The following is a 23,962-nucleotide window of genomic DNA, read 5'->3' on the forward strand; positions in this document are numbered from 1 at the left end:
GCGAATTTAGATTTCTTGTCCCAAAAACCACCGCTTACCAAATTTTGTGTTATTAGCTCATGTCTGTTAGGAAACATTCAAGCATAAATAAAATAGAAGTTTTAACATTGACACGCTGTATTTCGGTTATTATCAATTTTTGTACTAAGGTAAGTTTGCTTAAATCGACCTATTTTAACCTCCGTGGCTTCCAAAAATGCAAGGTAAGCGGACGCTTAAGCTAGGAATATGAGGGAATTATATAATTTGCAATTCACATTCCATCTGTCCAGCGCGAAAAAATTCAAACGAAAATGGAACCATGCATAATCAGATAAGATTAATACGAATAGAAATAACAATGAATAACCATTTCCATCTCGTTGCAATACGAAGCCAAAGCCGTCTTATATTTCAGTTCGTTTAGAGAGCGCAACAAGTACCCTTACCGAACGGTTTTAAAACTCGTTCGTTTTTGTTAAAATTAAAGCCAATTAATTTTGTGCCAAAACTTTTAGGACATACTTTATTTTAGTCGAGGAAATGAAGCTGAAAAAATGGCAAAACCTCGCAATTTTTTCGTCCAGCATTTGTACAAAAATTTGGGATTAGGCTCATTACACCCTCTAGTTCATTTTCTATATTGAGCCGTTGTACGCTTTTGGTTTTGTAAGGGTGAAAACTACCCCTAATTGTAAAAAATTATAAAATAACATTTTAAACTTTAATATTGTCAACATTCGGTTCTTATTAGTTACATAGTGATTGTTTTATGCTTTAAGATATACTATCATAATATTTCAATCCTTAAAACCACCCTTGTTGGAGCTATATATAAAAAATTTACTTATCCTAAAAGAATAATTTCGGCTTGCATCGATTTACATAAAAATTTGGGATTAGGATCATCTCACCCTGTACTTCATATTCTATATCATGCTTAAGGGTGTTTAATATTTTTAGGGGTGTAAACTACCCCTTATTGTCAAAAATTATATAAAAGCATTGTAAACTTTAATATGGGTAAAATTTGGTTTTGATTGGTTAAATAATAATGATTGTTTTATACTTTAAGATATAATATCATAATATTTTAACCCTTAAAAACCACCCTTAATAACGTTACAGTTTTTATAAGTAGATATTTTAATAGGTCTATACAGAAAAAAAAGTATAATTAAAGAAATACAAAAACATTTATTTACACAAAAATACGAATTTACAAATATGTACAAATACAAATAGTTTTTTAGTCATCTTCCAGTATACGAACCGGTTCTGTGGTATTATACATACATTGAAAATTATCCCATAAGCGGACTATCCGAATTTTTCGAAAAAAAAAATTCGTTTTATAAGCATAGCTCCTTCATTTTTGGCGGTAAAAAGTTTTTTCAAAAATGACTGTAGGATTTTTGAAGAGTTATAAGTGTGTAAACTAAATTCCGTAAGATCCCTCAGTTTTTAATTAGGGTGGGTTTAAAGGGCTCGAATAAGGGGGTGTTTGCTCGTAAATAGAGATTTTAAACAGCTATATCTCGCTAACTGTTCACTGTAATGAAAATCTATGAACAAGGGAATTTTAGTTATTAAAGAAGCTACAATTTAGTAATCTATCATTTTTTTCGTATCTCCTGTATTTTCGGAGATATTTTGAAGTAAAAGGTGAAAAATGGGAAATTGCAAAAAATTAATTTTTCTTTAAACTCCAATTTTTCTAAAATTAGACCTTTTAAATAGGTCAAACTTCTTGGGTGTAGTGATAATACAAATATAAAAGGAATTACAGAAAGTTGAAGACAAATTTTTAATCAGAAGGGTAGTTAGGGGGTTGTTTGCACTGATTTTTTCATACATTTTTTTGATCATAAGTCGCTTAATTTTCAGACTAGAAACTTTTTATTAATTTTTTTTGAAAGGCCTAACTGTATACTTGAAAAAAGATTATTAAAGTTTTCCTCAAAAAATGCAAAGTTTTTCCGTTATTTTACTTTGAATATTTCAAATTATGCATTTGACGAAAACAGCTAACTTTTAACATACGGCATGTTTGTATTGATCATCTGGGTTTGTATTGGTCTTAACGATATTACAGAAAAATCAATTGGTTTGTGTTACTAAAAAATACAATTTTGATATCTACAGTTTTTTTATTAAATGCATATTTTTCGAGGTATTCTCAAAAACCCTCTAAAAAAGTCGATTTTTTCATCGAAAAACTGTTACTTTCAAGCGCGAATAACTCGAAAAATATTAGTTTTACGAAGAAAATGTAAAAAACATTTTATTCTTATAATTACTTTTTACATCGATTTACATAGTTAAAATGTAATAAAAAATTCCCGCCCCCCCCCCCCGAGATGGGGTGGCAACCACCCCCAAGGTTTTAGCGTATGATAGCGACATGATATAGAAAATGATCCTTGGACTATTCCCTACCTTCTGTGAAAATTTCAAGTAAATCCATGCTGGACGAAAAAATTGCGAGCCAAAATGCTTCATTTCCTCGACTATTTGTACTTTTTATATGTTCATGTTTTTTAGGTATCAGATCTATCCCATCACTTTCGAATAACACTCGTTGTAAAGAAGTAGTTAACTGGTGCACATTGAATGACAAAGAACAGCAAAAATGTAAATGGTTCGCACAAGCTGCCTTAAACGTTGGTCTTGAACCTGTCGTAGATTGCAAACAAAGTTCGGATAACGATACGGTGTCTTGCTTAATTGATCTACAAAACAATAAATCTGATGTGATGTATTCCGACGTTACTTATGGATATATTGCTCTCAAGTAAGTAAACTAAATCATTCTGTTGTCATTCTAGCATATTGGTCTTACACTGGCTTTATAAATTCTTGACTTCATCTCAGTGTTAATATGTCGGTTTTGCCATGTAATGTTATTAAGTCATCTTACCCGTCTATTTGCTGTTTGTAAGTACAAATGATGTGCAAGTTAATGTAGTAAATACTTTTAAATGATGGTATTATTTTGAATATTTTTTTATAGAAAAGGCTTGCAACCTATCGCTTATCCAGAAACCTTCAAGACTAATATTTCTTACGTAGTAATAGCTGTGAAGAACGGCACAAGCATTAAGAGTTTAAATGATCTCCAAGGAAAGCAATCTTGTTTCCCTCGATATGGTGGAAGAGGTAATGTAAATGACAATCTAGTTAAAAATTTGTATAAGTATGTATAAGTTTGCCAGCAATTTTAGCTTATCCTCGCCGATTCCCCCCACGAATAAAAATCTTTTAAAATTTTTGGAAGAAATTTCGTGCAACTATTATTGCTATATCGTTTTAAATATCCTTCTCTCATTTCCTACCATTGCCAATGCCAGTAGCGGATTTAGATATTTGCCGGGGGGGGGGGACTTCCAGTGAAACAACAACCAAAAAGACTAAACTACATAAAAGACATAAATAATAACTTATATGCATTAAGTTGCCTTAGTTTTCCTAACTACCGTATTTATTGGATTGAGTTTATCTGACTGTGGTTTAAGTTTCATGTCAGCTAATAATATATTAGGTTTGTTCTAGCAAACAGTCAAACTAGTCAGAAACCGTCAGCAAACAGTTGGTCAGTGAGAGAACATAATACAGTCACCAGTGCTATCCCCTCTACTCGCGCTGGTCGACTATTCGCTGATCATTTCAAACCGTTTGAAACTGATGCTAGAACAAACCTATTATTATGTCTTGACAATTATTTTCTTTAATTTTGAACCTTTTTAGGGGAGAGGAATTTCCCCTATTTTCGCCCGCCGTAGATCCGCCACTGGTTAGTGCATATTCACCTTAAATTCTTTCCGTGTTGTATAACTACTGTTGAATCGTTGAACATAGGAAATTTCTCCTCTTTGCTGATTCCTCCACTAATAAAAATCTATTAAATTTTTGGGACGCTGTTTCTGGTGACTAATATTGCTATGTCGTTTTAAATATGTTTCTCTCATTCCTACCGTTGTCAATGCCAGTGGAGGATCTAGACATTTACCTTGGGAGGGGGGACTTCCAATCCAATGAAACACCAACCAAAGACATAAAAAGATAAACTCAAACTACATAAAAGACATAATAATAACACTTGGAAACTAAGTTTCCTTAATTGTCCTAAATAGGGTTTATTGGGTTGAATTTATCTGTTTATGGTTTAATTTTCATGTTAGCTAATATACACTCATGGACAAAAATATCGAATATTTTGGAATTAACATGTGAAATGTTTTTTTGTGCTGCAATCCTTGAGCGGTATTGCTTGGAAAGGACATACCGAACTTGTGAGGGTGATGAGCGAATGACAGCTGACATGTACATTGAAAACATTTTAGAAGATCATGTTTTGTCATTTACCAGCCACATTGGATATCATAGATTCGTGCTGATGCACGATAACGCACCACATCATGTTGTTAGAATAGAGAATACATTGATGAGATTCAACTTAAAACATTATATTGATCACCATATAGCCCATATCAGAGTTAAATCCGATCGAGCACGAATATGGCATTTTAAAACATCGCATTCGGAAAAGAAATCCTGTCCCTATGCTACTGGGAGGGCTAAGGATTGCAGCACAAAAAATTTCACTTCACATAATAAATTCAAAATATTCGGTATTTTTGTCCGTACGTGTGTTTTAACCCCAATTGAGGACAACCTATTTTATAATTTTTTGTATATAGCTCCATGTGTTTTTACCCTTGTAACACATTGTCTCCAATTGTGGACATCTCATTCCGTCCAATGAGTACCTGTGCTGCCATCTAACAGCTTTTGAACAAAATATTTTTCAAATATGTTTTTATATTTCATGCGACATTTTTCTGTATTGACATGCAACAAATGCAAGGTTCATCTCTGTAAAAGTAAAAAAAATGTTTTTTAAGATGCCATACATTACTTATTGAATAAAACACTTTAGTTTTTTGCTTTTTCGCAGTATTTAAAAAAAATATATCTAATATTTTTACTCAATTGGCTCACGATATCTTCAAATGAGGATATCTTGTAGTGACCAAACTCTGCATTTTGAAAATGTAAAACTAATATCAAAAATTCGAGAAAAATCATTCTCGCTATGTTGCAAATTTCAGATTTTTAGCTTAAAGAAATTTAATTCGTGAACGAAAGGGTTTATTTCAACAATTTTAACCTTGTTGGGGGGAGGTGAATTTCCTTTATTCCCCTTAGATCCGCCACTTGTCAGTGCATTGTGCATTCTCTCAGTCACTAAATTCTTTCCCTGTTGTATAACACTACGGAAGTGTTAAAATATCGGGAATGCCGTCTGTCGCTTAAATTGAAACTGCGTTTATTTCGAAAGTTCAATATTTCGTTGAATATTTATTTTTTTCAACTTGTACGAATGTTTTTACATGTTAAATTAGGCCCAACTAGTTATAATTATCTATAAATAAAATAAATTCTGTTTTTTTTTAGAATGGCTGGTGTTTATTGACACATTGAGGACACAGAACATAGTCTCAAAGAAGTCTTGCGATTACAGTGCAATATTCAGCGATTTCGTCGGTAGCAGTTGCGTGCCTGACGCCCGATCCAAAGATTTCGGATTTAGCACCGGGGATAGTGACAAGTTGTGCGCACAATGCATTCCTGTTTCGAATTTACATAGTAAGTATATACAGTCGAACCCGCTTATTAGAATCCCTGTTATAAAAATATCCCGGTTTAAGGAATAAAAATTTGAGGTCCCGAAACGTTTCCATTTACTCCTTAATAAATGTAAACGCTTATAGGAATACGTTTTAGTAAAACAGTACCGCTTTATATAATATTATTCAGATTAACCAAAAACTTTTTATATACAAATTCCTAGAAACCTAGCCGGGTAAGATGATGAAAAGTGCCCCCAACTCGATTCGAATTCCATATAGGTCACCGTTTAGCATATATAGTGAAACTAACTTTCTGAAATTTTTAGCCCCCTAGGTGGTCATGTGACCCACCTAGAGCCTAATTAGGCTTTTTAAGTTTTTATTTTTTATCTCAGCCGCATCGAGAACTAGCGAAAAACTTTAAATAAAAAAGTTGTAAGCTTTAAAAAGTTCTGTCCGAAAATTTTTTTTTTTAATTTTTGGCGGGAAATTCAAATTTTAGAACGATTTTAAAATTTTAAATGAGTATAAAAAAATAACTAAGACATTCGTTTTCACGAAAAAAATATATAACGTGTATTTTTGCATAATATTTCACCCTAAATTTTTTCAAATTTTTAAAATTGGTGAAACGCACCTTTAAAAATAAAAAACCGCATTTTTTCGGTTCTTTTTTTCGTTTTTTGATTAATTTTATACATATTTTTCAAAAAAGGTAATACCGTCACTAGAATAGGTAAAAAGCGGAAAAATAATTGGGGTTTGCTTAATAAAAATTTTTTGTGATCCCATCCATTTTCAATATACGAAGAGAAGGCGTTGAAGAAAACAAAATTTTACACATTTTTTACGATTTTGCCGAAACTACTGGCAACATTGTAATACAATTTGGCGAGTTTTAAGAGGTAGTTGTTGTGCATTTTTTGACATACAATTAAGAATTTTATATTTATCATTGGCGCGTATACGAGTAATAGTCTGAACTTTTTAAAGAAAAAAGATAGTACGCCACTGACATATTTCAAATTAACAATCCTTTTTGAATTCCTCGTTTAATTTGTGACAAAAAATCTATCTTCCTATTTTTTCATACGACGCGCCATTTTTATTCAAAAAATAAAACATCTTAACCCTTACAAAGTATTCGAACTTCTATTAGTAGTTTCTACATCTACATACGTAAACTCGTACGTCCATTATAAAAACTAATTCGAATACTTTGGAAACGTTAAGATATTTTATTTTTTGCAGCAAAACGGCGCCTCGTATGAAAAAATGATAAGATAGTTTTTTTATCGCAAATTGAATGAGGAATTTAAAAATGATTGTTAATTTGAAATATGTCAGTGGCGTACTATCTTTTTTTCTTTGAAAAGTTCAGACCATTACCCCTAAGCGCGCCAATGATGAATATCAAATCCTTAATTGTATGTCAAAACATGCACAACAACTACCTCTTAAAACCCGCCAAGTTTTATTACATTGTTGCCAGTAGTTTCGGCAAAATCGTAAAAAATGTGTAAAATTTTGTTTTCTTCAACGCCCTGTATCTTGAAAATGGATGGTGTTACAAAAAATTTTTATTAAGCAAACCCCAATTCTTTTTAAATTTTTCACCTACTCCAATGACGGTGTTACCTTTTTTGAAAAATGCGGTTTTTTATTTTTGAAGGTGCGTTTCACTAATTTTAAAAATTTGAAAAAATTCAGGGTGAAATATGCAAAAATACACGTTATATATTTTTTTCGTAAAAACGAATGTCTTAGTTATTTTTTTATACTCATTTAAAATTTTAAAATCGTTCTAAAATTTAAATTTCCCGCCAAAAATTAAAAAAAAAAGTTTTTTCGTACACGCTTACGCTTTTTAAATCTTACAAATTTTTTATTAGTTTTTCGCTAGTTCTCGATGCGGCTGAGATAAAAAATAAAAACATAAAAAGCCTAATTAGGCTCTAGGTGGGTCACATGACCACCTAGGGGGCTAAAAATTTCAGAAAGTTAGTTTCACTATATATGCTAAACGGTGACCTATATGGAATTAGAATCGAGTTGGGGGCACTTTTCATCATCTTACCCGGCTAGGCCCTTTACATGGTTTCTGGTTTATAGGGTCTGTCAGGTAATATTTTATTACTTCGTTGTGGGCACCAACCAATCATTCTACCATCTAACAAAAATATTCACAGATCATAAAGTAGGTACTTTTTCAATTTTGTAAACATTTTTATTGCTAACCCATTGTGTTGCCAGTCAATAGATTTTAAGAAACGGTTAATTTGGTCTTAACCGCTTGTAAAATTATAAGAAGTTTTCTTTAAGGCCAATCCAATGTCAATTTTTTAATCATTATAATTTAGAGCAAAAAGTGAATAATCTTTTATGTAAAACAAATTCGTCCAAGATTACCGATTATATTTCCAGAAAAAATAAGTACATAATTCTGTTGTATGTATTTAAATAAGAAAATATAAAATAGGTATCAGTTAGGTACACTATTATTATTAACACAAAAAGAAATAAAACCATAATATACGTATGTATGTATTGTCCTTTTCATGATCATTTTTCAGTGCGTAACAAATGATAGGAAAAAGGGTAAGTCCGTGATAATACACATTTATGACATTTATTCTAACATGACATTTTAGTTAAATCTGACAGTTGTCACATTTTATTTTCAATTTGGAATAAAAACAAATCAAATGTGTTTCTTGCGTTTATAAAATGGTATTTTCTTTGATTTGTATAGTCTTATAAATTATACAGATTATATTTGTAATATTATTATCTACTTAAAAAAAATTATTTTTTTTATTATGGCGCCATCTATCGACAACTAGAATAACTAGAATAAATGTTATAAAAATGTCACCGACGAAATGTAATCACCGACGTGCCTTTTTTTCTGTCACATACAATTTAATTCGTTAGAAAGAAATCGAAAAACTGTGACGCACTGAAAGATGATCATGAGAAATACTGTACATACATAGTATGTACAAAGTACATTACGTATGTAGTATTATTAGATACGTATATTCGGTACAATTATTTCTACTATTAGTCACCAGTGATCGGTTATTAGAATATCCCGGGCACGAAGGCTATTCCAATAAGCGGGTTCGACTGTATAATATTTTTAATAAACTATATAATCAGAAGTGTAAATTTCGTTCGACAGAATCTATTTACATAATTTGAGGATTTTCAATGTGAAGAATCGTGTGCTATGAAAGACATTGGGTAGTTTATAGTACTACTGGATGAAACGGCAACGGGGACGGGCTCCGTCTACCGGTCGTGCTCGCCACATGGGTGATGATTATTTTCCCATACCTGGGCCGCTACTAACCAATCTATCAATAGACTTAGAATAACTCAAAGAGCTTTTGAGAGACTTATGAGAAATATAAGCTTAAGAGATCATATGAGAAACGAAGATTTAAGAAGAACCAAAGTAAAAGATGTTATCGAAGCTATCACAAAATCTGAAATGTAAATGGGCGTGATATGTGACAAGAGAAAGCGAAGAGAAGCGGGCAAAGGGAATAATACAATTGCAAAGAAGAGCACATTAACGCCGCAAAAATTGATAGACATTAAAGAGAGGGCAGGAAGAAACTGGCACCAAATAGCTAAGCACAGGGCAGGCGAATATGGAAAACACAATGGGAATGGGAGGCTTAAAATAACATAAAATAAGCATACTTAAATAGCATAAAAAGTAGTGAAAACTTCTACTATTAAACGAAAACAACGCTAGAAGGAGTATCAAGCCACTGTCGTATGTTATTACTCAGGCAAATACCAGAGCCAGACTGAGAATAAGAACCGGTGTTTGGATCCGAGCAAGAGAGAAAGTGGGAGAAAACTGATCGGGCTGGCGCCTGGGAGGAAACCGGTCTGTACGCTACTCAGCTACTGTAAGAGACACACCGCGACCCACCGTTTGGGAAACGCTGAAGCACAAGGCAGGCACATGGAAAACACAATGGGAGGACTATCTCCTCAAGACTGAACCAGAAGAGGCTACTAAAGAAGAAGAAGTTACATTCCCATGCCCACCTATTTATAATATTTATGCTGGGTGGACTGCCGATGGCCTTTTCCTTCATTTCCATGTTTGTAAAATCGTTTTTTAAATCCACTCAAGACACTCGCAAATAAAAATATTTAAAAAATCAGCATATCGTAAATGGTTTAAATTTTAAATACTGTTCATTGATTATAAATATTATAATGGTAGGGGAGCAAAGTATGCTAAATTTGCAGTCACTCGAGCGTTATGGGGACCTATTGGGTTGTGATTAGGTTCTAAAACCAAAAAAGTTAAGTAAAATTTTCCATTTTAGTGGGGACTTTCCCTTTTTTAATTTATTTTTTTTTTTTTCATTTCCAACAATCGTTTTTTCCGATTATAGCGCCATCTATCCATAATTCGAAAAAATGTCTCAAATAAAAGTTGCTTATTTTTACGTAAAGAATCCAAATCTGCAATAAAAATTTGGGAGTCCCATTTAAGATTTTAAAGTAACCCCCACCCCACCTCCGTGGGACGTCGTGTTTTGGTACCATTCGATAGATTTATCAAGAACATTTTGAAAGTGTATTTTGCAGTTTTTCGATCTGATGTTAATTTTGCGAAATATCGCGGGGTTTGTATTTAGAATTTTAAATTTACCCCCACCTCTCTCCGTGGGGGTAATGTTTAGTACCATTCGATAGATTTTTGAAAAATATTGAAGACGTTTTTTTTTTTTAAATTTTTCGATCTGATATTATTTCCCGAAATACTCGCTTTTTTTGTGAAACTTTTTGACTCCCCGCCCATTTTCTTACGCCCCGCTCAAATCGACAGATTTTTTAAATATACACTCTTTTGCATGTACTTAACTTACCTTATCTTAATTTGACAATGTCGAGTATTTATAAGGATATATTTTTTTCGGGCCCCCCTTAACCGACTTCCCTGTGTTAAGAGCCAATATGTGATAGACGTACATCTGCAGGGTACCAGGTTCCTCCCCATATGATAATCTGACGCGCTCGAGTAGCTGCAAAAATTCCCGCTTGGGCTCCCCTACCATAATGCCTAAATTTAGTAGGAATGATTGAAACTATGAAAACTTGTTTTTGTTTTAGCCGCAGTTTATTGTAACGCAGATGATGATAATAAATATTATGGAACCGATGGTGCCTTAAGATGTCTTTCAAGTGGTGCTGGAGAATATGCTGTTATAACTCTGAAAGGTAAATACAAACTTTTGAGTACATATTTGGTTATTTTCTCCATGTATTGTCTCCTTCTGATTGGTTCGTCTCTGATATACATAGTAATCATTTTAAGTGGGTAATAAGCCACAATTTTACTAAAAAAATGATTTTATTAACGTTTCGACGTCCAAATCGGATGCCGTTGTCAAAATACAAAATATTGATAAATTAGACACAAATGTGGTTGCTTAAGGCGGGTTCTCATTAGTCAACCTCATTGATCAATAGTGTTGATTCTATGCAACTGAACATAGAATTCAAATTCACACTATTTCAAGGATATTGAATTCGGTCTACAAAGTGCTAACTTTAATAATGGCTGCAAAGAAGAAAATTGTGCATGCTGGCGTTCGCATTGGGTGTGAATATTTAAAAAACGTACTTAAAAATAGGAAAACAAGAACATCTCTGACTCTCTTTTGCAACGGAAACACCTCTTAAACGTTTTGGTTTATGGTGGTTTATGTTTATACAGATCATCTGTTCCTGTACCACTTTTATTTGCTTTTAATATTTTATTCAGTTCAACTGTGTAGGTTGTCCGGATACTTTTAATTTTATTTTTAATATCGTTTAGAGTCAGGATTTCTATTTCCATTCCAAAACGATTAGCTTCATAGCTTTTTTCCCGCTTTATTATATTTTTATATTGTTCACTCCTAATTATCCATAGCACTCCTCTCTCTGGTATAGTTAAAGAAACTTGCAGATATGGTTGTCTCTCCATTTAAAATTTGATATTGTTCACGAAATTATAATATGTCTATGGTTTTTACAAAGAATTTCTCATCTCATATTATGCTTACTATTTAACTCCACAAAATACACGTCAACGCAACTGAATGCTAGTTCGCACTGTCAACCATTGTTCTATTTGATAGAATCATTTCCATTGATCTATCAAAAGTAGGAAGGCTTTTCACTTTTATTGAAACACCATGTGATAGAACAATATCGCTGAATCGACGTTCATATAAATCTATTTTTCTTCATAGAATCAAGGATATTGATCAACGAGATTGACTAATGAGAACCCGCCTTTAGTAAATAATTCTTCAAAAAAATTTATTTAATCTGACTCATTTATATCGGCAATTCAGACATATATTATACATTTTAAAGTAGAAGACTTTAAAATAATGATATTGCCAATATATCAATGATATAACTAGAAACAAAAAATTAATTACCGAGGCCAATTGTATCGGCAGAAACTATAAACTATGCTGGATTCCAGGTCACTCAGGAATAGAGGGCAATGAACATGTGGATAATTTGGCAAACATTGGCAAGTGTGTTAAGATTCCCCAGGAGATAAAAATAAACTATACATAACTTCGGCCAATTCTAAAAAGATAATATAAAAAATGAACACAATCATTATTGGAAGTCAAAAGTACAAATTAAAGGAAAATGGTATTCAGAAATACAAGTAACATTTCCAGAAAAACCCTGGTTTCACAAATTCCCATACATAGATAGAAGGCATTTGACAAATATAATAAGAATGAGAACAGGACATTGTTGCACAAGCTCACATCTATATAGATTAAAAGTAACAGAACATCCTTACTGTGAATGCGGAAAAATTGAGGATCTAGATCATATTCTTCTACAGTGTCCAATAAGAGTATCCAAGCAGTTTAATCTGAGAACCGAACTTACAAAATTAGGAGTACCAAAGAATTCCAATGTTCAAAATATATTGCAACATCTTACTCATGAACAACTAGAGGCAGTGATTATTCATTTAAATATTAACAAAATGAATTTATTAAAATACTTCGACCGTCACTTACGTCCCCCAATATTCCCCTGGTTACTTGGTAAATCAAGGCAACATTTTTAGGTTTTCATTTCAGTGTTGCAGCATTGCTTAGAGTAAGACGAGCTCGAGCTGCAATATAATTTTTTAGAAGGATTTTTTACTAAGCAACAACATTTTTGTTTAATTTATCAATATTTTGTATTTTGACAACGGCATCCGATCAACGAACTGTCAATAGGGCTTTTCATTCACAGTCATTTGTTTCGAGCTTCTGTCATGTGTCACATAATATTAATATATCTACGTCATACGTTATTGGTATCTACAATAATACAAACCAAAGACGTATGACGTAGATATATTATTATTATGTGACACATGACAGAAGCTCGAAACAATTGACAGTCGATGAAAAGCCCTATACTGATGGAATAGCTCCGTCCCATTCAAACAGTGAAGCGTTTGAATTCAAACCAACATACAAGAGAGAGGTCCTACAGAGACAGAGAATTTTTCAGGGAAAATTTGCTACAACTACCACCTACCACTATCAATTTTTTTGTTTACGAAAGATGTCGATTATCTTTCCTCCTTCCCTGACATCGTTCTCTCATCCTGGCCACATTAAATTCGCTTCATGCCCATTCCATTAGTATTGACAGTTGTTGGTAGCATCCGATTTGAACGTCGAAACGTTAATAAAATCATTTTTGTAGTAAAATTGTGAACAACATTAAGATATACATAGTATTTGTACAGTTTGGTGTGCACATATTCCTAGTACTACTCTTTCTCTGTATTGTTTGCATATTTTTGAGTTTTTTTTCACAAATTGTGATATGATAATACACTAAATATGCATAAATTATATAAGTAACATAATATACTTCATATGCTTCAGATATCAAAGAGTTCAACGGATCTAAAGATTTCCAAATTCTGGCGAAAAATGGTTCTGTCGTAACCACAAACTTCTGGTTTGATCCCAACATGGACGATATAGCACTGGCAGTGATTACTTCAGGTCAAGTTCTTATCCAGAAAGACTCTCCTAAAAAAGAAGATATTAGATTTTTACTAAATGGAATTGACGTTGAATTCGCACAACATCTTAGAAGCCCGTTCAGAATGTACGAAAGGTTTAACGGCGAATCAGATTTACTCTTCCCAGTAAGTATGTTTGTTATGCGTATACAGGGTGTCCCCGAAAATAGTGCGTTCCTTTAAGGTATGGATATAATACACAATTTAGAACAAAAAAGTCCTATAACATTTTCTTCTAAAGTTAACCGTTTCCAAGAAAAAAATTACATTGTTCTCCATATAAGTGAATTTTTATTTTCATAAATTTGAATGACATGGCAACGTAGCCTAGAAGAACTTGCTGTGACTGTGGAAATTTAACCTAATAACCCCTTGTTTATTTACTTTGAGGTGTGATTTTTGGGGTTGTTGACATCGTAGGTACCTACCTGCAAAATAATGGATACGGGTTTGGTTCATGGTACAATAAAGTTTCATTGGGGAAATTTATTGTACCATGGGTTTGGTTGATATTTACATTATTTTACCTACCAGATGCAACTGACCTACAAACCTACTTTTTTAATCTCTAGATTTTTGAGTTGCGCGTTGTTGCCAGACTTCAATTTGCATATCAAAATGTATTTTCGTTTTTTGGTCAAACGGATCAATTTATAAAAAAAAAATGTTATAAGACTGTTTTGCTCTACATTGTGCCTTCTACCTATACCTTTAAGGAACGCACTATTTTCGGGGACACCCTGACCAACTTTCAGAAAAACATCTTAATAGTCCACAAGAGTTGTTCAGTATCAGGGCCGTGCGGTGCTATGATGCGGTGAGGCAGCTGCATCAGGCGGCATCACAAGGGGGGCGACATAATCAGTAAAATCAAAATACAAATTGAGCCATTCAATAATTAAAAATATATATAGGACCAAGTGTCAGCTGAAAATATTTAACTGATGAAGGTTTAACAGAACTTATTTTGACAAATTTGGAAAAATTAGTTCTTGACTTAAAACGGCTCAGAGGACAAGGCTATGATAACGGGGTTGATATGAAAGGAATAAGAAAGGGTGTGCAGAACAGAATATTTGAAAAATATCCGAGGGCGTTTTACGTGACCTGCGCATGCCACCTTAGTCATAAATGACGCAGCGTCTTCTTCTAAAGAAACAACAACCTTTTTTGTATTATACAAGAACTGTACACTTTTTTCTGGTTTTACAAAGCGTTGGGAAGTTCTGAAAAAAACATGTTTCACAACTAACACTAAAACCGTTGAATACTACTAGATGGTTATGTCGAATATAGATGCATTGAAACCTAAGATTTCAATTTTGTGAAATATGTAATGCCTTATTCGAAATAATAGAAGACGTCAACAATGATTCAGAAACTAAAGTCAAAGCACGAGGATTAGTAAAAAATATTAAAAATTATAAATTTATATGCCGTGTAGTTCTTTGGCATAATAGTTTATTTCATATAAATTCAGTCTCGAAGATGTTGCAACATCTAACCATATAACTATAAATTTGTCAGATTGTGTAAAAATGTTGTCAGAAACTATGGAAAAAATAAAATTTACTGAGAATTAGGCTATGACCAAATGAAAATTACTGATAATGAAATTGCAGAAAATCTTGTAAATAAGGTCCGAAGACAACTGCTGAAAATAAATATTGAGGCAAGAGAAAAATGCGTCAATTTGATCTATGGATCAGCTCTCAATAGAGGAAGATAAATTTAAAGTAAATTTTTTCATCTATATTAATTTTAGACATTGCCTTTAATTCTTTGATTGATCGATTTTAGTTTTTAGAAGCTCATAATAAAATTTTTAAATTTTTATATGATATTTTTAAATTGAGGGAAATATAAGAAAAGGGAAAAGGGAAAGATGATAAAATACTAGAAAAATACCAGAAAATCTTCATTCAATACTTTTCATAGAAAAAGAATCGGATATAGAGGCAAATGATTTTCTAGAAGAATTATTGCATGATTTATCTCAAATGATACCATACTCCATGAAACCTTTAGAGGTTATTGAACTATTTGTGCCAAAATAACCTAATTTTTTTATATCCAAATATACATAGTTGTATCACTAAGGGCCGGTATTATCTGTCCCGATTAAACCCCGGTTAGAGGAATTTTATCATGCGAGGTGCAGAACGTACCGGCCCTAAGAATGTTATTAACACTCTCTGTCTCGGTAGCTTGGGGAAAGAAGTTTTTCAAAATTAAAAATGATTAAAAACTATTTACGAAGACAACCATAAGACAAACAAAACTAAAAAAATTAGCACTTATTTCGATAGAGTCCTCACTAGCTGCCACTTTAGACTACACCAATCTGATTGAAGAGTTTGCCAAAATTAAAATCAAAAGGATAAAATTATAATTTTCATAAAAATGATATTTAATGTTAATATATATTTCATTTAATTTAAAGTATTATGTTTTGTTTTTAAAATAAAAGTTTTCGTTCATTTTGTGTAATTTCATTTAATATAAAAATAAATACTAGTATTAAGTTTCAATAATATTTGGGGGCGGCATTTCGAAGACTTGCATCATATTGAAAAGATGTACCGCACGGCTCTGTTCAGTATTATGTTTATATGGGATTTATGTGGAAAATTACATTTTTAATTAACTACTGTTTGACGTTTCGATTTCCACTACGGATCATCAGTAAAGTATAGATAACTGGAATTGTATTATTTTCTTGTGTTGTACTACCAATGTCAGCATGCATTGTCATTGTCTCATCATCATCAATGGTGCTACAGCCCTATGAAAGAGCCTCGACCTTCCCAAGTCTATTACGCCAGTCAGTCCTATCCATTGCCAACCATTGCCAGTTTGCTGCGCCTATTTTTCTCCCATCCTCATCTACACCATCCTTCCATCTGAGTTTTGGCCTACTCCTATTTCTACTTCGCACAGGTTGTGACAAGGCTTCTTCTAGGAGGGTTGTTCTGCTGTGATCTTGCTAGATGTCCTGCCCATCTTAGTCTTCCTATTCTTATAAGAGATAAAGTCCTTTTCATGAGCATTTTTCAGTGCGTCACAAATGATAGAAAAAAAAGGTAAGTCCGTGATAATACTCATTTATGACATTTATTCTAACATGACATTTTACTTAAATCTGACAGTTGTCACATTTTATTTGCAATTTGGCATAAAAACAAATTAATTGTGTTTATTGCATTTATAAAATGGTATTTTCTTTGATTTGCATAGTCTTATAAATTGTACATTATATTCGTAGATATATTATATAATTCGTAAATAATTTTTTCTTCGATAATAGCGCCATCTATCGACAACTAGAATAACTAGAATAAATGTTATAAATGTATGTAATCACAGACGTGCCTTTTTTTCTGTCACATACAATTTAATGTGTTAGAAAGAAATCGAAAAACTGTGACGCACTGAAAAATGCTCATGAAAAGGACTTTACTAAGTCTTTACCACCAAATATATGTTTATATCTGTGGTATACCTCGTAGTTGTTAAGTTTCTGCTTCTCATATGTATACTCAGTCCATAATAGCATTTGTTTGCTAGGATTATACCTATACCCTAGGATCAAAAATGACCAACTCCATTTTTGCAACAGTGGAGATAAACACGTATTTGTGACGAACACAATAGACTGGCATTTCGTGATACATTATTATTTTCATACTAACATATTATAGTTTGTGTATCAATTAATAATAATGTATCAGGAAACGCCAGTCTATTGTGTTTGTCACATATACATGTTTATTTCCACTGTTTTAAAAATGGAGTTGACCATTTTTGATCCCAGGGTTCAGATACTTCGCTTAATTTCTTCCGTCATGAGTGTCATGACGTTCTCCTTGGTGATCAGGGAGCCTATGTATGTGAATTTGTCCACCACTTCAAAGGTAGAGTTCAATCAACCGTGAATTGGTGACCGATGTTTCTGGCTCTATTGTTGGGTGTTGATGCCATCATCTTAGTTTTCTCCTCGTTTACTTGCAGGCCCATATTTTTTGAGGCATTTGAGAAGGTGGTATACATTTCTTCTAGCTTGCGTGTTGTGCGAGCAATTAGGTACACGTCATCTGCATATGATAAAATTTGGGATGATTGTCCGACAAAATACATGGGACGTTTTTGTAGTATGACGTTGCAAATTGTTAACCTGTTTCACAATTAAAACTTCCCCTGTTCCAGTGTTCCCATACATCAAATGTGTCCGACTAGACACCGTTAAGTTATTAACAAATTTTCAGCTTGCTATTAATCAACTTTTTTTGCTACGCGGGATTCAGGCCTAGAAGCACATAGCAGTGTTTTGATTTTTTCGAATGATTTCTGGCCTGTTCTATTCTCGATCTTATTTCTAGATCAGGATTTAGGCTGCTATCGATCCAGCATCCCACGTACTTAAATCTATTGACCTTTTCTATGATGTGCCTATTTATTGTCCAAGGTTGGAGTACGTTTTGATTTTTTCGGATTGACATCACTTTGGTTTATTTAATGTTTATTTTCATAATAAATTGTTCACAGGTCGAGTTGGTCTTGTCGATTAGTCATTGTAGACCCAAGTCGGAATCCGCAATCAATACCATATCATCGGCGTATCTGATGCTGTTGTTATTGACGCCATTCACCTTGACCTCATCCTTGGAACCCTCAAGTCCCTCTTTAAATAGAAACTCGGAGTAAAGATTAAACAGCAGGAGCGACAGAACACATCTTTGTTTAACTCCCCTTCTAATTTCTATTTCTGCTGATGTGGAACCTTCGATCCTAACTCTGGCGTTTTGGTTCCAGTACAAGTTTTTTAGTAATTTGATGTCTTTTCCATCTAAACCGACTTCTTGCAAACGTTCTAATAGTAGGTCGTGTCTTACCCTATCAAATGCTTATAAAAGCAAAAGTCTATAATGCACATAAATATATTTTTCTGTTGGTTGTAGCATTTTTGGGCGAGAACTAGTAAATCAAAAATGAATAACCATTTTCAATTTCGTTGCAACACGAAACTACAGCAGCATTATTATTCCAGTTCAATCAGAGAGTGCAGCAAGCACCTCTACCGGTTTCGAAACTTATTAGTCTCTCATCGGGAGGCACATATGCTGCTCTCTCTGACTCAACTAGGACAAAACCTGGCGTGCAGTCACGGATTGCAACGAACGAAACGGCAGGGATGCCCTAGCGGCAACTGCTAGCAAAAAACTAAGTTTTGAATCTAATAGCGCATAAAACAACATCCAAAAATGTTACTCTACATCCTACCATATTGAAAACAATGGCAACCTTCTCTGGTAACACCTCCGAGGCTTCTACAATTTGCAAGCCATAACGGATGCTGAGACTAAGGAAGATGAGGGAATTTTACAATTTATAATTCACATCCCATCTGCTCAGCGCGGTAAAGTTCCAACGAGAATGGTTCCCTTCGTATTCCATTCATAGTAAACATGTAAATCAAAAATGAATAACCATTTTCAATTTCGTTGCAACACGAAACTACAGCAGCATCATTATTCCAGTTCAATCAGAGAGTGCAGCAAGCACCTCTACCGGTTTCGAAACTTATTAGTGTCTCCTGAGGAGGCACACATGCTGCTCTCTCTGACTCAACTAGGACAAAACCCGGCGTGCAACGAACGAAACGGCAGGGATGCCCTTGCCTTAGAGTAACATTTTTGGATGTTGTTTTATGTGCTATTAGATTGAAAACTTAGTTTTTTGAGAACTAGTAAACTGAAGAGGGCTTCTCTCGTTCCCATGCCGGCTCTGAATCCAAACTGATCGTCTCCGATAATTGTTTCGCACTTTCTATAGATTCGATTATGTATGACTTTTAATCCGTATTTTACTGCGTGACTCATAAGGCGTATCAGACGGAACTCATTGCAGTGTTGTGGGTTTGGGTTTTTTGGTAGTGGGATGAATATTGACTCTAGCCAGTCTTGGGCTGCTGTTACTGCTTCTCGTATAATAATGATGACTTTTCCTTTAGGATAACACTCCAGGAATTGACGTTGACGGTAGCGGGGTCACTGCCAAATACGTAGAAAACTACAAAGGACTATTGAAGCGTTCCGAAGACTGCATAGTAAACCCCAATAGCGCTTATAGCATCATTCCATCCACTATTTTATTGACCGTGATAATGCTTATTGTAAGATTTTAGATATTGATTTGTATAGTTACCTAACTAGGACTGCTCTCCTTTTTTGCAAAACTCAGGTTCATAGAATGTATAAGTGTTATTATATTTAAAATACTATAAATATTTATTGCATTAAGTACCAATGACGTATATTATATTTATATTATAGACCCAGCAGTTGCCTCTGCTTAATATATAATTTGGTGCCATAAATACCTATGGAAGTGGAGGGTTAATGAGTTTTCATCAAAAGTAAATCTAAACTAGTTAGAAAAATTATATTTAAATGATTTTAATAAAAAAAAATAAAAAAAACAATGGAAGTTGTTAAGTATTCAATGTATAATAATTTATTTATTAAATTAACTAAACGCCTTTACTGACTATCAACACATAACCTAATGTTTATAAAACAGTATACATTTCAAAAATAACTTACCTGAAAAGTGATAATGTTTCGCTCTTCGAATTTCTGGGACCAAAAACATGACACCTAAATAGACAAGGCGAAAACGGCGGGTTCTTTGGAGAAAATATTCCCATGAGATTTTTTTGCATAATCAAATTCGTGAGATATTCCAGAATAAGATTCCAAAAGTCGCCCACGCGAAAAGTGGTCTAAATTTTTTTTAATCAAATTGCAAAAATCAATATTTTTGACCGGAACAATTTTTTTTGCGTTTTTTGGACCATTCTGGATAAAAAAGGTCTCTTATAATTTTTCTCTGAAGTTAATCGTTTTCGAGGTAAAAGCATTTTAAAATTGAAAAAAACGAAAAATGGCGATTTTCAAGGCTTAATAACTCGGTTAAAAGTTATTACTATGAAAGTCAGAAAGTAATTAAATGAAAGTTTAAAGCCCCCCCTACAAGATCCAGAAGAAATTTTTGTCATTACTTGATTACTAAGCTGTTATTTTTAAGTAAAAATAATGAGCGCCATGCACGTATTAGGCGGCCGTCCATGATGAGTGCGAATGAGATGCCATTTAGGCAGTCCAGTGGCGCATCTCACTCGCACTCACATTTACAGCCGCGTCAATACGATCTTACCCCTCATTATTAATAATTAATAATAACAGCTTAGTAATAAATTAATGACACAAATTTCTTCAGGATCATGAAGGGGGGGCTTTAAATTTTGATTTAGTCTTTTTCTAATTTTCATAATGATAATTTTTAACCGAGTTATTAAGTCTTAAAAATGGCGATTTTCGCGTTTTTCAAATTTTAAATTGCTTATAACTCGAACATGATCAGCTTTAGAGAAAAATTATAAGAGACCTTTTCTGTCCGGAATGGTCCGAAAAATCTAAAAAACATTTCTCTGGGACGAAAATATTGATTTTTGCAATTTGATTAAAACAATTATTAAAAAAAAATTGGGCCACTTTTCGCGTAAGCGACTTCTTGAACCTTATTCTGGGGTGTCTCACGAATGTGATTATGCAAAAAAATCTCATGGGAATATTTTTTCCAACGAACCCGCCGTTTTCGTCTTGTCTAAAATGATATTTTACGAAAATAAATAAATGACCTTCAAAAATTTAAAACAAAATTTGCTTGCTAGCTTGGTTATTGACTGCGTTCACCAGATGCAAACACGTTCACAACTGTTTGCGCTTTGATTCTAAACTTGTTGACAGCGAGTTGAACGGTTGGTTGTTTATTAGGTTAAAGTTTGACATTTTGCTTGCTTGGGTTAAAGTTTTGAACGTAACCTAAAATAAATTTTCTCAATAAATACGTTTTTGAATTTATTTTTTTTTTATTAAAGGAAAAAAGAAAATTTATTTAATAGATAATAACATAGCAGAATGTCTTCAGTAGCCTTTATTTTATATATAAAACCCTTATCAATATATTCTACAATATATACAATTTAAATTCCCGCCATATTTTTTCAATATTCAACACGTTTGCAAAGTTCAACTTAAATATTTTATGTTTGCAAAAATGGCGACCGCTTTCCAAACATGTTTGACGTTAGCATGTCGTTCAGAAGCATAAAGCGCAAACTGATTGCCAACGTTTGCATCTGGTGAACGCGCCCATTGGCCTTGCTTTATGCAATTTGGCCAGCTCAATCAGGTTGGCGGTCACCACGTTGACTGGCTCATGACCATGGCGGGCCCGCCGAATATGTCTACTTCTTGATTTTTTGAAGTAAATTGGCTATGGTGATAACTTTGACTAAATATTTACTTTTTGTACAAGGTTAGTAAGCGAACATATGGGTGTTATGCAATAATTAGTAATAAGCATGAATTAGAAATGAGGTGTAGCTAATAGTTGAGCATTATAATTTTATTCTGTTTATGCTAAGAAACTTCATAATTGCTTTGATTGATTCTTCATCTACGTTATGTAAAATTGAATATATTGTTATCGGGGTTGGAAGTCCTTTATTGGCGGAAAATTGTGTAGGTATAATAATATGTCCCTTATTGGACGTTGGAAAAAAATTGTAGATATCCCAGTTTGGAATGGAGTTAATAGGGCATTCAAAAAATATGTGATTAAGATTTTTTATGGACCCACATTCGCAATAGGGATTGTCTGTCAAGTTCATTCTAAATATAGGCAAGTTTTCTTTGTTAGACAGTGCCCTGTACGTAACCTAAAAATAAAAATTTGCTTTTCACATTAACAAACAAACAAACAAAATGATATTTGACACCAATGACGTATGGTCTTTTGATTACATCTGTCAACTTCGTAAAAAATCTTTAACGTTTCGTGGGTTTTATGCAACTTCGTATCAAAACCATAAAAAACAACAAAGGGAGTAATGTTTATGACACTTTTAATGGTTATGAGCATTGGCTGTGTCTATATATTATACGTCATTGGTAAGTACATACTTTTTAAAAGAGGGCTTATTATTATTATTCTGCAGTATTAGTTTTTTCCTACATTTTTTTTTTAGCTAGCTTTAGATGCTAATCCAGCAAACAGACGTATTTTTTACGTGGACTTTTTGGTGAAAGTGATTCATTTTGATGGCGATTTTCGTTAACCTTAATAAATTTATCTAATGTACTTAAAATAACAATAAATACACAATTTTGCGTAAAGTTTACTTTAAAAATATATTGTACATTTATGTATAAGTCAAAAATCCACGCAATTTTTACATAATATTCATTTAACTGGTCTCAGTCTGTTTGCTAGAAATAAATCAGTTTTTTGTACTATTAATTTTTACTGTTTTTTTTTTATAAAATAGACAATGGTTTTTGACTGAGTTATTCTACATATCGCACCTCCGCTCAAAGAGTGTCATAACTCAAAAAAATTTAAAATCGGTTTTATTGCACCAACAGTTTAATAAAACTATAAACTCATATCTCACAAAGTGTCACGTTTATGAGTAAAGTATTTATCGTTAGATGACACTAGTGTCATTATACGATTATCCAAAATCAACGACTGAACACAAACAGTGTCACATATCGACTTGTGCAAAGCATTTGTCCATCTAAGATGTGTATAAAGCGTCGTTTGTCGAGTTAAGACAAGGACAAGAGAAAAAATCTGCGTATGTGTTCAAGAAAAGTGACACATTTATTACTTATTTATCTTTCTTTTTGCAGTATTTTGTGTTTAATGCTGTTACTTGTATTTAAAGTTACATCATTAAAAAGTACAAGTCTGTTAACCAGATAATAATATTATATTCTGTACTGCAAGTGCCACTTTTAATAAATAATACTTCGTAAATTTTTCGTTATTTTATCTGTCTAGTGTCACAACTAAAAAAAATATTTTTAATATATTTAATACGATATTTTATAGAGCTTCAAAGACCACTGTAGCTGACTAAAATAGTTATTCTAATTTTAATAGTTTTTGAGTTAAACCCGAAAATGTTGTAGGACAAACTTTAAACGTCGTTTTCTCGAAACTTTGCTTTTTTGACTTATGACACTCTGAGCGGAGGTGCGATATTTATTTTATTGTTCCCTCCAAGTGCCAACTTTTTATCTTACAGGTTATAGTTACAGGCTCTTTTTAAACCATTGGAAAAAATATACTTTATTAGACTTTTATATTTAAGAAAAATGTTGTTTTTTAAACAAATAAACTATTTTGGCGA

General features: G+C 33.0%; 1 protein-coding gene across 1 annotated transcript in view; it reads left to right on the plus strand.

Annotated features, from left to right (window-relative positions):
- Positions 1 to 23,962, plus strand: part of LOC114328904 (transferrin) — an 86,653-nt gene extending 62,691 nt beyond the window's left edge. Inside the window, exons 7-12 of the mRNA XM_028277884.2 lie at positions 2,524 to 2,773; positions 2,993 to 3,138; positions 5,437 to 5,628; positions 10,758 to 10,865; positions 13,559 to 13,827; positions 19,712 to 23,962. Coding sequence (XP_028133685.2) covers positions 2,524 to 2,773; positions 2,993 to 3,138; positions 5,437 to 5,628; positions 10,758 to 10,865; positions 13,559 to 13,827; positions 19,712 to 19,885 — 1,139 coding nt within the window. The 3' untranslated portion in view covers positions 19,886 to 23,962. The remainder of the gene's footprint in view (positions 1 to 2,523; positions 2,774 to 2,992; positions 3,139 to 5,436; positions 5,629 to 10,757; positions 10,866 to 13,558; positions 13,828 to 19,711) is intronic.

Source organism: Diabrotica virgifera, chromosome 4 (genome assembly GCF_917563875.1).
Source record: "Diabrotica virgifera virgifera chromosome 4, PGI_DIABVI_V3a".
Taxonomy (NCBI): Eukaryota; Metazoa; Arthropoda; class Insecta; order Coleoptera; family Chrysomelidae; genus Diabrotica; species Diabrotica virgifera.